Raw genomic sequence first — 16568 nt, forward strand, 5'->3', positions numbered from 1 at the left:
CGACTCGCCGTCTGACATTATAGCGTGAGTCTATTTCACTACACCTTAAGATAAGAGCAGAATTATTATTTTAAAGTTTACGAGTTCTTACAACTAAGCACTAAGCAAAAATGTTATATTGAATTGACATATACGAAATATAAACCACTAACCTCTGTATTGAGCAACTTATATTATTACATAATGTCGCGAAAATAGATACTGTTTGGTATTTATGAAGTAAACGTATATTAATTATTGTCTATTGTACTCGATTGTTTTATAATATGATCAGTACACCACCTACTAGCACCCCTAGCACAGATTAGATTTACTAAAAATGTACTTTCTAATTATTTCAAATATACACTATTTAAGTAGGTCTGTAAGAACTTTTGTATCGTTCTTTTTAAATTAATTAATTAGAAGATTTTTAAATAACGTCAAAAGAATTTGAATTGTGTTTTCTACCGAGAAGAACTACAAATATTAACGTCATGTTTTTTGTCATATTTTGTTAATATTCCTTATTTGTTAATAATTTAAAAAAAAATATTGAAAAATTGTATATTCTTTATCTCCAATTCGTCATTAATATACTAGATATAAAGTTACCCATAACGTATTGTTCTGATTTTTATCTAATGACAGTTATGTTTATTTCGTAACCGTATCTAGAGTAAGACCCGATACGCCCACCGCTCGTGAAGAGGTCGACTGTTGACAGCTAATAACATTATCTGCCGTTCTATTATCTTGATACAGTGTTAATTGTTTAATGTATTACTAAGCCAGAGGTTACCCAACTCTATACTCCTCTATGAGCTGTCATCGTAACAATAGCATCGAAGAATACAAAGGCGTGTAACGTAGTGATGTATTTTTTTTTAATTTTAGAATGAAGACAAATACTATATAGTGGTACCATATAGTATGCAACCACCTCTAACTACAGGAATAAGTATTGTACGAATAAAAAGCATAAACTATTTCTCTAAAACACGATTTTTTAGTTTGAATTCAGATGGATAAATAGGTCAATAGTGTTGTGGCGACGACACTGAAAAAAAAATTAAAACAATTCCTTAAACTAGTACACCGTCAATGCGCCGCCAAAAATGGGATCTAAGTGTCACTCTTTAAATTGGAATACATCAACATTTATTGTGCTAGATCAGTGAATGTCAAATACAGTTAATGTATGCATAGTTTAATAAAACTCTCTAGATCAAGAACTCACACGAAGCCCGACCACCATTTGTATGTTAGTCTACCCGAAGTAAAAATTAAACGTTAAGAAATGTTTAAATATCTAGCAATTGTACACTCTTCCAAAACTGAAGTATAGAATTTATATCAAAATACCTTTTTAAATAAAATATATTCCATTTTTTTTTATATAAAAGTTTATAAGGTCCAAAACGGTGTAAGCTTAATTAATTTCCTGTCACACAAACTGTTAAAATATGTTAAGTAAAATAAATTCAGTTAAAATTGAAATACAATTATGAATTAATAAGAACGCTGGTTAGCCACAACTTAGAAGCAAGGTTTAATTACATTTATCCGTTTTAAATATTGATAACCATATTTTAGCGAGTAAGATAAATTACATGTAAACTTTTCATAGATAAATTATAATACTAAAGTAAGAAAAAAAGTTCTTTGAACATTGTTTTAGAAACCAGTACATTATAAAAAAAAAGTTTATTGCCGCCTTTATCTATGTATGTCTGAACGCGATTATCTCCTACAAAACTACTACTAAAACTACCAAGCGGATGTTCCTAAGGTTCTCCTTAGTAGAATGATATATGAGGAAGGTTATTGAGTATAATTCATTACAGTTTCGTGGAAATTGACTGAAATATGACAATGATTGTTGAAAACGTCGGAAAAAATGATCCGACTGAGAGCTTTATTTGCGTAAGCCGCTTGAACCTCGTAAATAGTCTTATAATATTATGTATTAAAACGTTTTAGATATAAAATTCAACATAAATAACATATCAACAACATAAATATGTGTCAGTTTTAAATGGAAGGTCAATATTCCACACACAATATACATATAAAAACTTCTGACATCGTGTAATTTTAATTATTCAATGCTTGCGTGGCGTACTGAATTAGAAATTAATTGTGCAGGTGCTACAGATAGCTAGCTCTGTATCCGTTTGAAGTGTTCATTTTAATTTATACCTTCTGTAGGTTAACAAAGTCGTGACTCGCACTCAAGTCATAAAAGTTAAGTTTTATGCAAATGATAGCATTCAAATCACCTTTGAATTTTTTTCAGTAGATTTATCTTTAGATTGAAATTTTATAAGAAAAACACTCAAGTATGAATTAACTCCATTCGGTTATAATATTTACAAGTCACTTCAGGTTTTGCTCAAGAAATAATTAAAGTTTAAAATTAGTTTAATATAACGATATTTAGACTAAATCAATATCTGCTATTAAATCAATAACAAAGTCGGTCCGTACATATTTAAGTAATAAAATTAAATTACTATTTTAAAATAATATTAAATACCTTTTTATAATTTTGTAAATGTAATTTTAATAACTACAAATTTTAAACAGCACATATTATTTTGTAGATCGATCGGTATTTAAAATCAAAGGAATCATACATCCACTAGAAGATAGTCACAAATACCTACTTAACTTGTAGACTATTAACTAATAAAATGTCTTAATATTGACCGAGACATTGACATGGAAACTAATATAACACTCTATATATTTAAAGCTGAAATGTTTTTCGGGTGTATATTGCTCTACAAATTTCAAAACTAATATCATTTTTGTATTGTTTCAGAGGTTTTTTATGAAAAACAGCGATACGATGGTTGGTTCAATAACAGAGCCTATCCCGACTGGGGTTCAGTTGGTAAGTAATAATATCTTCCATGTAATTTTAATTTATTGATCTTACACATTGATTTTTTTTACACATTTTTTATATCTACTATAAATAAAATTTATGGATATTAAAAGTACAAAATTTACTTAATTTTTTTAAGCAAATCTAACATGCATTTTTCCTATAAACGTGTATGATGTGAATTGTCACATATAACCAAACGCTTCGATTCCGTACAAATAGTGTATTTTATAGAAATACTAGATAAAAACCAGACTTCGCTCGGATAAAATAAATAAAACTAAACAAATACGGCTTTACTTTTCATTGAACGCACCCGTAAACATTAAACATGGCCGCCCGTTGAACTTCATATCATTCAATTTTATGCATTTAATATCGAAATATCTCGATTATACGAATTTTGCTAATAATAATTATATGAATTTTTTTAGATGACAACACATATCCATGTGTTGTCCATATTTAATAACGATTTATAATTGTGAATCGGTTTCGATCGAGTCTATCTTAAACCTGCACGAAAATATTAATATAGATATGATATTATATATATTTATTTTATTCTTAAACATTTTTATAAACTACCACTAGCGCTTTTATAAGAAATCACTACGAACGCGATAGCAATATGAATGACATATTGTGCATCTCAGATGGTTTTAGATAATATAATATATTATAAATATTATTTTATAAAACATATTTCTGCAGTACATAAATAACGTTATTATTGAGATGACTTTGAATGGATAACAGTAATACCAACAGGTTGCACATTTAAATTTTCTCACATTAACTAACTTGTATTCACACGAACATACAATTCACAACCTAAACATGATTTCTAATCAAATATGAATACTTTTATTAAGCACGATAGTTGATCTACAATTACATAGTATTGTATAAGTTACAAGGTTGAATATTGGAGTATATCATATTGCAATGTTTGTAAAGACATATCAAGTTTACTACTGTAGCCTTTGTCAGCTGTCATGATTCGAACTGACGCTGTTCATGTCGTATTTGTTTTAACGGTATGATTTATCGATATAGCCTTGAAACAAAAAAGCAGTTGCTATTGTACATCGGATTGTGAAATTGGCATTTTTTTAGAATTTAGACTCGTGCACTAAAATCAGTGCTGGATTTCTCAATAGGCTTGCAAGGTAAAATTCCGAAAGAGTTTTCGAATCTTCTTAAAACGTTTGCATAGCACAGCAGGAACACATATATTCCTTAATGTAGCGTATCATACAGGCTTCTCCACTTCTTCAATTTCGCCACATTAGGTCTTACTCTTACTCGTGATATAGATGGTATGTAGTCGTATAAAGTTTCTCAATTACTGAGCAATGTAACAAAAAATTCAAATTCTGAATATAACGTGATCGAACAAACATACAAACTAACTCTTCACATTTTTTATACATCATATGTATTAGAATATATTTTATTGGCAGCGAATTGATTCAGCTTATAGGCGGCATATTATTTATCAATGTGATTTTAACAAATACCTCCTAAATACAGAACAACAGCAAAGGGTGTATCTATCTATTCCCTCTCACTCATTTTACGATGGGATGGAACTCCAGGCTACTATGAAATTCATCACTTTTTATTGATCAAACCTGGGTTTGAACCCAAGACCTCGAAATCTGCCGTCTTATGAGCAAAGCACTAGGCCGAAGGGGTAATTAGTTAAGTACATATAGTCGTTACCTAAGGTTACGGTTAGGAATGATCGGTAGAAAGTTGCGTTGATTAATGATTAATTGCATCATCTAATCAATACAATCTCAGATAACATGATTTGATAAACACATTATTATTAATTTGTCATTCGTTGTTGGGCAACATATGTAATTAATCGATCATCATCAGTCAAATACATAAAAATATACATACAAACAAACAATTGTTACCTCTTTATAATAGAACGTATATATAGAAGTGTAGACTATACAATGATCATAATATTTACATAAGAAAATATTCATAACAAAAGGCAATCATCTTTAATCAATTCTAGGTAATTAAAGACCTGATTTATTTGTACACTCAGAGATCCACGTTTATTTGCCATTACAATTAGACCGCAGCCAAGTGACTTTAAAATTAAATAATCATGAGATCATCTTTTTTTCAGACATTCTATATATAGGTAAAATGATCACAGAAAAATATTTAATTATGCTCGAATTAAAAATAAAACTTTTGTTGATAAGTGATTTTCAAGTATACAAATACAATATATAAAAATATTACATTTAAAAAGTCCACGTGTTACCTATATCCCCGTATTTTTTCAACTGAATGATATACTTCAAATGAAAATATCCTTAATATCCTTATACTAGATGAACCTACAGCCTTATCTGTGCGATAATTATAAAATTATCATCTACATTTTACGCCCTCGAGATATGAATTAGCAAAAGTGCCTATGTACTTCCCGGGACTCAAAACCATCTCCGTATGAAATATGTTCATATAAATCGGGTCAACCCATGTAGAAGTAACAGACTTATACTTTCGCATTTATTCAAATAACAGTACACTGTATTGTTGTGTTCCGGTTAGAGGGGTGAGTGAGCCAGTGTAATCACAGACACAAGGGACATAACATCTTAGTTCCCAAGGTTGGTGGCGCATAGGTGATGTAAGGAATGTTTAATATTTCTTACAGCGCCTTTGTCTATGGGCGGTAGTTACCACTTACCATCAGGTGGCCCATATGCTCGTCCGCCAAGCAATGACATAAAAAAATAAATAATAATATTAGTATCGAAATACTTTATCAAATAGCTTTCAAACAGTAGGTACCAACACAATGATTAAGTACATTATTGTATCACTGTTACTGCATACATTTTCTGTATGCTCCAACGACGTTTACGATTCACTAACCCAATTTTAGGAGCATTGTGACTGCAAATCTCAAAACACAAAGAAGGCATAAATCACAGTTTGCACAATCAAGTATAAATCGAGCTACGTTTATCTCAAGTTACAAAAGAATGCCTTGTTTGAAGATCTCCTCGTTCCTAATTCGAAGTTCATGTCGATTGAACGAATGAGTATTACGCCACCAATGATCACGCGCACCTTAATTATTTGCTAGACCACCTCCATAATTATTAGAAACTATCAATCACGAAATATCCAACATTCGTAATACGTATCGAACGTTTAGCTTTGATCCTTTGATCCACGTTGAACATTACTTTCAATTAAGTATAGGTTTCACTTTCGCAGACTTTGCTATTGATTACCATCACTGTCAGAACCAATAATAAATATATTATTTTCAAAACATACTAACTTTTAAATTGACCCTTTATTCGTAAAATACTGTAAAACTATAGTAAAAAATTAAAATCTCAACACAGATTGAATTTCAATTAACACATGCATATCTAGTCAGACCGGTGATCTGTAAGACATGCAAGTAGGTTAAAAAGCAGATAAATAAATGTCATTAATTAATCCAATGTAAATGCAGTAATGAAACTGTGAACGGGATGTAGCTGAACAAGGCTACATAACTCGATCAACTGCATCCAATAGATGATAGAATATTGTACTATAATAAATGGTTACCATATGTATATATAATATGGTAATTGTTTTAAGTTATTTCCTTTGAACATCCGTTCCAGTTTTATATCCGTTTTCCTGTCTCATAATCATATGAGACGTATTAATCAAGTTTGCCTAAACCTTAAAATAGATAACAAAATCAATGTATCTGAAACATTTTCGCAACTTTTTATCATTACTTATGGGAACTATTTGTTCAATTGGTATGAAAACTAATTATGACGCTTAGGTGATTTTCGTTAAGACTATATTATTACTTGTATTGCCTTATTTGTCTACTCCACTCATTATCTGCATGATAAATCGGATTTAAATATGATAGTAAATAATGGAACAAGATCATGTCTCGTATTCGAAGTGAACGTATGCCTGCAGCGTATATAGTACCTACAAATAATCATCATTAATTTGCTTCATAAAATATTACATCACGAGCATTGAATATTGATAGATTATAAATTAAAATAAATAGTTTATTACTTACGAGCACTATAAGAATATATATCAATACCGATTACAAAACGAAGAAGAACTCACTAAAAGTTAAAAGATAATAAATATTGTTTTATAGTATGATTCCAAAAAAGTGTTTTAGTAAAACGTTAAATTGTGTTCATATCATTAATTATCTCGAATGAAGAAAAAGGTCACTAGGAAATCATACGGTCTATCTCAAAGATTAGCCAGTGCATAATAAACTATATCTTCAAGCGGAAGCCGAGGCGGAAATTTCAAAAGCGGTCAAGTAACACAAATAAACGTCTCTAATTACATATTATATCCTGGTAAAGTAGTATTAGTTTCGGTATTAGTGCATAAAAAAATTCAAGATTTAACGAATCCCACCGCCTTTTTACCTTCATCCGTGACAGGAGGCCTAATTTATTTTCCGACCAGAAAATAGCAATCACCATTCAAGTGACATATGTTTTATTCAGGCATAGCTTATATTTACTTTTGCTACCTTTGCATGCCTATATTTATTAAAGTTTGTATTGTGTTTTAATCTTGCCGCCACTTTAAAGTTTATTTCACGTTTTCCATTTCCCAGGCAGTCGACTAACAAGAAAAACACCCGCTTCGTATGCTGACGGCGTGTATATGATGGCGGGCGTGGACAGACCAGGCGCAAGGACTTTGTCTAAGCTTTTCATGCGAGGACAAGATGGGCTACCGTCTCTCGCAAACAGAACAGCTTTGCTCGCATTTTTCGGTACATTTTTATTCTAGTACACCGACGACATTATTGTCACATTTTCTATCTTCCAGATTGTACATTAACCTTTTCCACAGGTCAAGTTGTCACGGGAGAGATAGTGATGGCCTCAGAATCGGGGTGTCCGATCGAGCAGCATCGCATCCCAGTAGAAAAATGCGACCACATGTACGACCCAGAATGCCAAGGCGCTATGTACATGCCCTTCCATAGAGCTGCGTACGATAGATCTACTGGTCAAAGTCCTAACAGTCCTCGAGAGCAAGTAATTACATTGATCAATAAAATATGACGCCAAATAATCCGTTCTTTATTCGAATGAATTACAATAACACTGACTCTGAAATAATATGAACCTACTTCTTGATACATCACATACACTAGTATTAATTTGTAAATCGAAGGTCGAATTCTAGGCAATAAAATGCAATGGCACCTTCTAACCTAGATCGCATCTGAATACTCAGCGTTGATTAACATCAAATAAGTACCGACGTCAAATATAAAGTCACACATTCCGTACGGCGTTGTTATAGAATGTTAATTTGAAAACTAATTGAATTGATAAAATGCGTTTATTTCACAAAACATTTAACAAATATTTATTGAGCTTGAGGTTGAGACGGATAGCGCGTCATTGGATTTGCTACGGTCTTTACCCATATACAAAGCATTTTATTATTAAACTAACACTTGTACGCTAAAAGTTATTGATTTCTATGTAACACATCAATCAAATATCATAAATATGGCGATGTTAATGATAAAACGTACGTGAACGACGTACGTGTTTTTCAATATTTTTTACTTACAGTGAAGACGAAAAAACAAAAAACATGTTAAGAGTTTATTGCGAAATAACTAGTTATATTTAATTACACAAAACATTGAAAGTCTTCTCATACTCTATTTTATATTTCTTTGAAATGAAAAAAAATTATCGATGACCATGCAGAAAAATATGTCGTATTTCATATAAAACTTGCGAATGCAACCACACGCGATGATAATCATATAATTGTTAAATTAGTAACAAATATATAAAAAGACAATGATTATACGAACACAGACGCAAGTGATCTAATTCTATAATTTAAATATATCGATTTCAAAATCACTGTCTTGTTTCAGATAAATCAGATAACATCTTGGATTGACAGCAGTTTCGTGTACAGTACGAGTGAGGCCTGGGTGAATGCAATGAGGTCATTTCAGGTGCCACCAGCAGCCACGCCTGCCTCTTTATGTACATTCATATGCCTACAATATACGTACTCTTTGCTTTGCATTTGCAAACATTACTCTTCACAAACCGACCATCCGCTCATTATATTGCACATAGTATATAAAGAACCATAGATTTGACCGAAGGTATTTAATTATTTTAATGATCGTGGTTCGTAGCTTTGTGTAGTAATTCATATCTCAATTTCCAGAGATCATAAACGCTCATTATTTTCACTAAACAGTTCGCAGATCTTAAATAGACCTTTTTTTTAAATAAAAAGATAGTTATCTCGTTGGGAAAATAAATAAAAAAATATATTTAGTAATGGTCACACTATAAAATCAAATAATATTTTTAGATCAATAATAACATCAACACAAACACTATTCTCGTAATGAGCTAAATATACAAGGCCTACAATTATTTTGTGCTATGAATACGATAAAGATCAAGCCTAACAACTGTGACATTACTTACCTTTTACATTTACTCTCTTGAACGGAGTACCCAATTATATTTATCGATATAATTGACAAGCGGTTGATGTGCTGCAGCATTTGAAATTGTTACGATGCATTCCGTTTTAAATTACTGCAATCACAGAAATTATAATGACCTAAGCAGAATTCTTTAAATATATCCAATTAATATAAATAATAATATCCTTATTTTGAATGCAGAATGGAAGTTTAGCAAGTGAAGGAGGGATGCCTTTACGAAATACGAAACGTGTACCACTCTTTAACAACCCAGTTCCTCATTACATGAGGATGCTTAGTCCCGAAAGGCTTTTTTGTAAGTACATATATACTATAGTAATATTACTAAGTATTGTTTTAAAAGAGCCGAGATGGCCCAGTGGTTAGAACGCGTGCATCTTAACCGATAATATCGGGTTCAAACCCAGGCAGGCACCACTGAATTTTCATGTCCTTAATTTGTGTTTATAATTGATCTCATATTCGGCGGTGAAGGAAAACATAGTGAGGAAACCTGCATATGTCTAATTTCAACGAAATTCTGCCACATATGTATTCCACCAACCCACTTTGGAGCAGCGTGGTGGAATATGCTCCAAAGCTTCTCCTTTAAGGGAGAGGAGGCCTTAGCCCAGAAGTAGTAAATTTACAGGCATTAACAACAACATTTAAAAAAATGTTTTAAAGCTAAAGTTATTATTGTTGTTCTGAAAAATGATATGATGCAATTGTTGATCCTATTGTATGGTCTGTATAGTAAATGCAATAAATCTAGAATACAAGGATTTTAAAAAAAGTTGGCAGTATGCTGTAATATAATAATTTATTTTATTATCATTTCAATACTATAATAATAATTATTTAAGACTCCGGGATGTTATCTAATAAATTGGTTCGGCACTCACAGTGTTAGGCGATCCGCGCACAAATCAAAACCCAGCAATGGTAACATTTGGGATCTTATTGATGCGTTGGCACAACGTGGTGGCGGCGCGGGTGCATCGACAGCATCCAGACTGGAGCGACGAACAGCTGTTCCAACGAGCGAGAAGAATCGTAATTGCGAGTTTACAGGTATACCACATTTGTCCATATAGGATTACATATATAATATCTAATTAAACAATATTATTCAATCAACGGTGCAATCGTCATTCTAATGTTAATTATTTTTGATAAAAAAATAATTCAGATTCAAAGTCATGTCATATACATTTTTTTTTTATTATTGTTCTGATCATTTTTCAAATAATTTTCTAATATTTAGTAAAATAAATTGACCTAAGACTATTTACCATTTCAGAATATCATCCTGAATGAATACGTCCCTGCTTTCCTGGGCGTCCCGATCCCGCCATACACTGGATACCGCGCAGACGTAGCACCAGGTGTCACACACGCCTTCGCCGTGGCTGCTTTCCGATTTGGACACACATTAGTCCCACCGGCCATATTGTTGAGAGACAGAAACTGTAGATACGGTAGAGCACCTGGCGGTCATGATGCAATTAGACTATGCCAAACATGGTGGGATGGAAATGTAAGTCTCTTAATGCCTATATTCTCATATCAAAAGTGATTATTAAAGCCTACAAGCAGATATAGTTCATTTTGTATGTGAATATAAAATGTATAAGCCTACTAACGATTTGGTAAAGTACAAAAAATTCCAATTACTAAAAAATGTATATAAATATATTCAGTCTAATTAAAAGTGACTTGATTTATTTATATAAAACTAGCTAATGGAATGCCTCGCAAGCTAATGGATGCGTTGCGATGCCGATAAAAACAAAATGTTATTTTCTAAAGTATAATCGAGTTCGAGTTGCTAGTCACTTATAATCCGTTAATGGTAGTATGTCAAAAATCTTCACGATGAATGATGAAAATACGCGAACACAAAGAATACGAAGAGTACAATCATTTTTACATTATATAAGATATACATGAAATAAGAATAAACAATCTCTATGTTATATATTCTACACTAGCAATACGACTTTAATATTAAGTCGGTGATGTGATAAAATATAATGGTATTCGTGACTTTTGAAATCAAATATAACAAAACAATAACTTTTTAGTGCTTCTTAGCTTGAACGTCGTCTAAGTTATTAAGATATATTACTCCCTTGACCTAAATTGTTACATATACCTACAACAATATTGCTTATACTATCCGAGCAAATCCTTAAAAATAATAACCAAAATTAAAAGAATGATTAATAAATTTGAATTTTCAATAAAAGTACTCCGTTTTTAGGATGTTATGTCTCAAGTACCTATAGAAGAAGTTCTTATGGGTATGGCATCACAATTATCGGAACGTGAGGATGCACTCCTGTGCTCAGATGTGAGGGATAATCTCTTTGGACCAATGGAATTCTCGCGAAGAGATCTCGGTGCTTTGAATATAATGAGAGGAAGAGATAACGGCTTACCCGACTACAACACTGCAAGGTAATTCAAAACAAAATAAATTAGCTCAATTAACGAATTCAAATCTCAAATTTTGGAAAATAAATAACTGATTTATTAACATTGAATATACTATGCTTACGTGGTGTCTATTTGTAAGTTTTTTTAATTTAAAATCGTTTAATAAATGTCGGAGTTCTTAGATAACAAACACAAAAAGAGCAACCGAATTGATAACCCTTTCATAAGTATACTTTCTCCATTGTGTTTTTCAGACAATTGATAAATCATGTTCAATATTTCTTTATATTAGCCATTTTCTGATCTATTCTAAATTGATTACAGGGCTTACTTTGATCTACCTAAAATCAAAACTTTTAATGAAATTAATCCACAACTTTTTGAGAATAATCCTGATTTACTCCAAAAATTGATACAAATTTACGAAGGAAGACTCGATAACATAGATGTTTATATTGGTAAGAGTAATTTGATTATTTATTAAAAATTACAAATGATACATGTTCATATACGTAATACAAAAAAACAATTTTCTAGGTGGAATGCTTGAGTCAACTGGTCACCCAGGAGAATTGTTCAGAGCAATAATCATTGACCAGTTTACAAGAATACGAGACGCTGATAGATTTTGGTTTGAGAACGAATCAAATGGGTAAGAACATATTAAATAAACCATAGACAACATATAATTATCAACGTAATTATGCTTATCGTTAAAATAAATTTCAGGATATTTACAAGTGAAGAAATAGCAGAACTGCGTCGTATAAGTCTTTGGGACATTATTGTAAATAGTACAGCAGTAGGTCCTAATGATATTCAACGAGATGTATTCCACTGGAGTGAAGGAGACCCATGCCGTCAGCCATATCAGCTAAACGCTTCTAAGCTACCACCTTGCAAATATCTGAAGGGTTACGATTACTTTGAGGTAAATTTTCTCCTCATTAATAAATGCTTTTACCTTTTTTTATTCTAAGTTGGGTATTAAAAACTTGATAAATTTTCAGGGTAACGAGTTCGCTTACATTTACACCTGTTTAATTCTCGCATTCGTTCCGATACTTTGTGCTGGTGCTGGCTACGGTGTAGTAAAACTACAGAATAGCCGACGTCGTCGCCTTAAAATACAGCAAGAACATTTGAAAAACACTGAACAAAAAGGTATTATTTTATCTATTTTTAGAAATATCTATTTTCTAACCAATGTTAATGTTTGTACTCATAAAAACAATATACATAATTATAACTATTTAAACAATTAAATAAAATATTTGTTTATAGGTTCTGTAGATAAAATGGTATGTAGGGAATGGGTACATGCATCCCACAAGAGACTAGTAAAACTCAGACTTGGTCCAGAATCTGCACTTCATGTAACAGACCGCAAGGGAGATAAGTTGCGGACTGTGCCATTAGAACACACCGATCAACTCACTGTATTGGAGAGCCAAGTAAGCGGAAACATATTTTATTATCAATTATTTATAAAGCTATATAATCGTTTTGTATACAAATTATTTCTATAAAATAAACTAAAATAATTCAATTATTTTAGGAAAGTCGCACCAATAAACGTCCTCTTGTCTTAATTCGAGTGCAACGTGAACACGACCTTGTTCTAGAAATGGACTCTCTTGCTTCACGTCGCAAATTTCTTGTTAAATTTGACGCCTTTCTCGCGCAACACAAAAAAGCACTTAATCTTACTCAGGTAAGTAATCTGAAAATTTAATGTATATCTTACCTTCAATAATTATTTTTTCAGACAAAATTGTGATTTATAAAATATGTAAACTTCTAGGAATAAGGATAATGTGTTTATTTACAGGGGCATCGAGATCAAATCTTAGCATCAGCGGAAACAAGAGAACGACGACAAAGAAAACTGGAACATTTCTTTAGGGAAGCATATGCTATTACTTTTGGCCTTGCACCTGGTGAAAAAAGAAGAAGATCAGAAGATTCCGATCCAGAGGTAATGCGATACGTAATAAATTTTTTGTCAATGAGTTTATTTCGTAATAGTATCGATACAAATTATTAGGAATGTCATTAGTAATTACAATATTTTTTTACAGTCTATCGTAATGAGAACATCTTTATCTAAAGGCGAATTCGCAAGCGCTCTCGGAATGAAATCCGATGCAGTTTTTGTGAAAAAAATGTTCAATATTGTTGACAAAGATGGTGATGGAAGAATATCCTTCCAGGTGCAGTATATAAAATGAATCTTAATCATTATTAAAAAAAAAACATTTTTAATTCCAAATAAATGTTAACAATATATTTTTACAGGAGTTTCTTGATACTGTTGTATTATTTTCCCGAGGGGCAACAGATGACAAGCTTCGAATTATATTTGATATGTGTGATAACGACCGGAACGGAGTGATCGATAAAGGTGAATTAAGTGAAATGCTGCGTTCCTTAGTCGAGATTGCTAGAACCACGTCATTAAGAGACGAACACGTTACTGAACTCATAGATGGCATGTTTTCTGTAAGTAAAATGATTTACTCAATCGAAAACAAGGTATATTTAAATTGAAAGAAATATACAAATATAATATATGTTTTTTATGATTATATTTTATTGTAGGATGCTGGTCTTCAACACAAAGATCATCTCACGTATTCTGACTTTAAGCTTATGATGAAAGAATATAAAGGAGAGTTCGTTGCTATTGGTCTAGACTGTAAAGGTGCAAAACAAAACTTTTTAGACACATCCACGAATGTTGCAAGAATGACTAGTTTTCATATTGAACCATCCATGGACCAATCTAGGTATCCAATATGTCATTTTTTATTAAATATGAATACAACTAAAAATAAAGAAGTTTTTTATGATATCATATTTCATATTAAATCTTTACAGGCATTGGTTCCTACTCAAATGGGACTATCTTACAACATTTCTGGAGGAAAACAGACAAAATATATTCTATCTATTTGTATTCTACGTCGTAACAATAGGCTTATTCGTGGAAAGATTTGCACATTATTCATTCATGTCTGAACATCTGGATCTGAGGCATATTATGGGAGTTGGGATTGCTATAACTAGGGGATCGGCGGCTTCCTTGTCATTCTGCTACAGTCTTCTATTGTTAACCATGTCCAGAAACTTGTTGACTAAGTTAAAGGTATGATACAATAATTTTGATAATTATTTGAAAAATACAATAAAATATAAATAATTTAATAATTGCAATACATAACACGAAAAATATTTTTTTTCTTACAGGAATTCAGCATTCAACAGTACATTCCCCTTGATTCAAGTATCCAGTTTCACAAGATAGTAGCTTGCACGGCACTCTTTTTTTCGCTTCTCCACACAGCGGGTCACATGGTGAACTTTTATCACGTTTCAACACAACCAGTAGAAAATTTACGCTGTTTAACAAAAGAAGTTCATTTCACATCAGACTTTAGACCTGGGATAACTTATTGGGTCTTCCAAACTATAACAGGTAATTCTATTTTAAGTTCTAATCGATGAGTTATTTTCATTTGCATCGAATAAACATTTTGTTAGAAGTGAAAATATATACATGTTTATTCCTTTATTTCATTCTCTATCCCCAGTTAATGTAATTATTTAAACTAAATTTAAACTACCAGTTCGAATAGGTACTATATACTCATAAGTTATTCTACTGCCAAAAAGCAATATTTCATATGTGTAAAGAACGATAGTATAATTACAGGTACAGTGAACATAAGATTTGTGTTCCTCAGAATGACATATTAATAAATTGTTAATATAGTACTATATTAAAATAAAAATGTCTGTAGGCGGAGCCGCTTGCCTTATAATAATAATTCTAAATTAAAAAAATCTATTTTAAATTTCGTTATTTACAGGCGTAACTGGTGTGCTTTTATTTATAATCATGTGCATAATATTTATATTTGCACATCCGGTTATACGTAAGCGGGCCTACCCGTGGTTTTGGCGAGCGCACTCCCTACACGTGGCGCTTTATGCACTTTGCCTCGTGCACGGTCTCGCAAGGCTTACTGGAGCACCGAGGTTCTGGATTTTCTTCCTCGGTCCAGCTATTATTTACACTTTGGATAAGGTAAGAATTAAAAAATATATATTGAGAATGATATAATATCATCTTTGTTTTCACTGAAAAGCAAAAGTAGTGTCTATACTCTATATCATACGGCTAGTATCGAAATAATCAAAAGCGAATATTGTTGTAGGTTGTTTCTCTACGCACTAAATATCTAGCCTTAGATGTTTTGGAAACGGAAATGTTGCCATCTGATGTCATAAAAATCAAGTTCTATAGGCCGCCTAATTTAAAATATTTATCAGGTAAGCAGAAATCAAGGCATATTTTTTTTAAATATATATGAGTAATTATATTCTAAAAAAATATATTTCTTAGGTCAATGGGTCCGACTAGCCTGTACAGCATTTAAGAAGGAAGAATTTCATTCGTTTACATTGACATCTGCACCTCATGAGAACTTCCTTTCTTGTCATATAAAAGCGCAAGGACCTTGGACTTGGAAGCTCAGAAACTACTTTGACCCCTGCAATTATAATCCTGAAAATCAGCCTAAGATAAGGTTAGTAACAAGAGTTTACCAAAACTGTCACTTTTCATGTTTAGGCATTTATATCCGAATTATTTTTTCAATTTAAGCAATTGTCATAATGTCAATGTTATTTATATATGCTCGCGCATAATATTGAATG

At 31.8% G+C, this 16568-nt stretch overlaps 1 protein-coding gene across 3 annotated transcripts in view; it reads left to right on the top strand.

Moving 5' to 3' along the window:
* LOC125068265 (dual oxidase) overlaps nucleotides 1-16568 on the top strand; it is a 36507-nt gene that overhangs the window by 17523 nt on the left and 2416 nt on the right. The window contains exons 3-25 of one of the 3 annotated variants that reach the window (XM_047677357.1): nucleotides 2807-2878; nucleotides 7533-7694; nucleotides 7775-7962; nucleotides 8829-8912; nucleotides 9606-9720; nucleotides 10312-10478; nucleotides 10708-10944; nucleotides 11671-11867; nucleotides 12171-12304; nucleotides 12384-12498; nucleotides 12576-12777; nucleotides 12857-13010; nucleotides 13131-13300; nucleotides 13405-13560; nucleotides 13678-13824; nucleotides 13928-14059; nucleotides 14145-14348; nucleotides 14448-14635; nucleotides 14727-14994; nucleotides 15096-15324; nucleotides 15719-15936; nucleotides 16067-16181; nucleotides 16255-16438. In XM_047677357.1, coding sequence (XP_047533313.1) covers nucleotides 2807-2878; nucleotides 7533-7694; nucleotides 7775-7962; nucleotides 8829-8912; nucleotides 9606-9720; nucleotides 10312-10478; nucleotides 10708-10944; nucleotides 11671-11867; nucleotides 12171-12304; nucleotides 12384-12498; nucleotides 12576-12777; nucleotides 12857-13010; nucleotides 13131-13300; nucleotides 13405-13560; nucleotides 13678-13824; nucleotides 13928-14059; nucleotides 14145-14348; nucleotides 14448-14635; nucleotides 14727-14994; nucleotides 15096-15324; nucleotides 15719-15936; nucleotides 16067-16181; nucleotides 16255-16438 — 3838 coding nt within the window. Of the gene's footprint in view, nucleotides 1-2806; nucleotides 2879-7532; nucleotides 7695-7774; nucleotides 7963-8828; nucleotides 8944-9605; nucleotides 9721-10311; nucleotides 10479-10707; nucleotides 10945-11670; nucleotides 11868-12170; nucleotides 12305-12383; nucleotides 12499-12575; nucleotides 12778-12856; nucleotides 13011-13130; nucleotides 13301-13404; nucleotides 13561-13677; nucleotides 13825-13927; nucleotides 14060-14144; nucleotides 14349-14447; nucleotides 14636-14726; nucleotides 14995-15095; nucleotides 15325-15718; nucleotides 15937-16066; nucleotides 16182-16254; nucleotides 16439-16568 lie in introns of those variants that run through there. The other 2 variants (XM_047677358.1, XM_047677359.1) reach the window with 2 other exon arrangements.

The sequence above is a fragment of the Vanessa atalanta genome, chromosome 13 (genome assembly GCF_905147765.1).
Source record: "Vanessa atalanta chromosome 13, ilVanAtal1.2, whole genome shotgun sequence".
NCBI lineage: Eukaryota > Metazoa > Arthropoda > Insecta > Lepidoptera > Nymphalidae > Vanessa > Vanessa atalanta.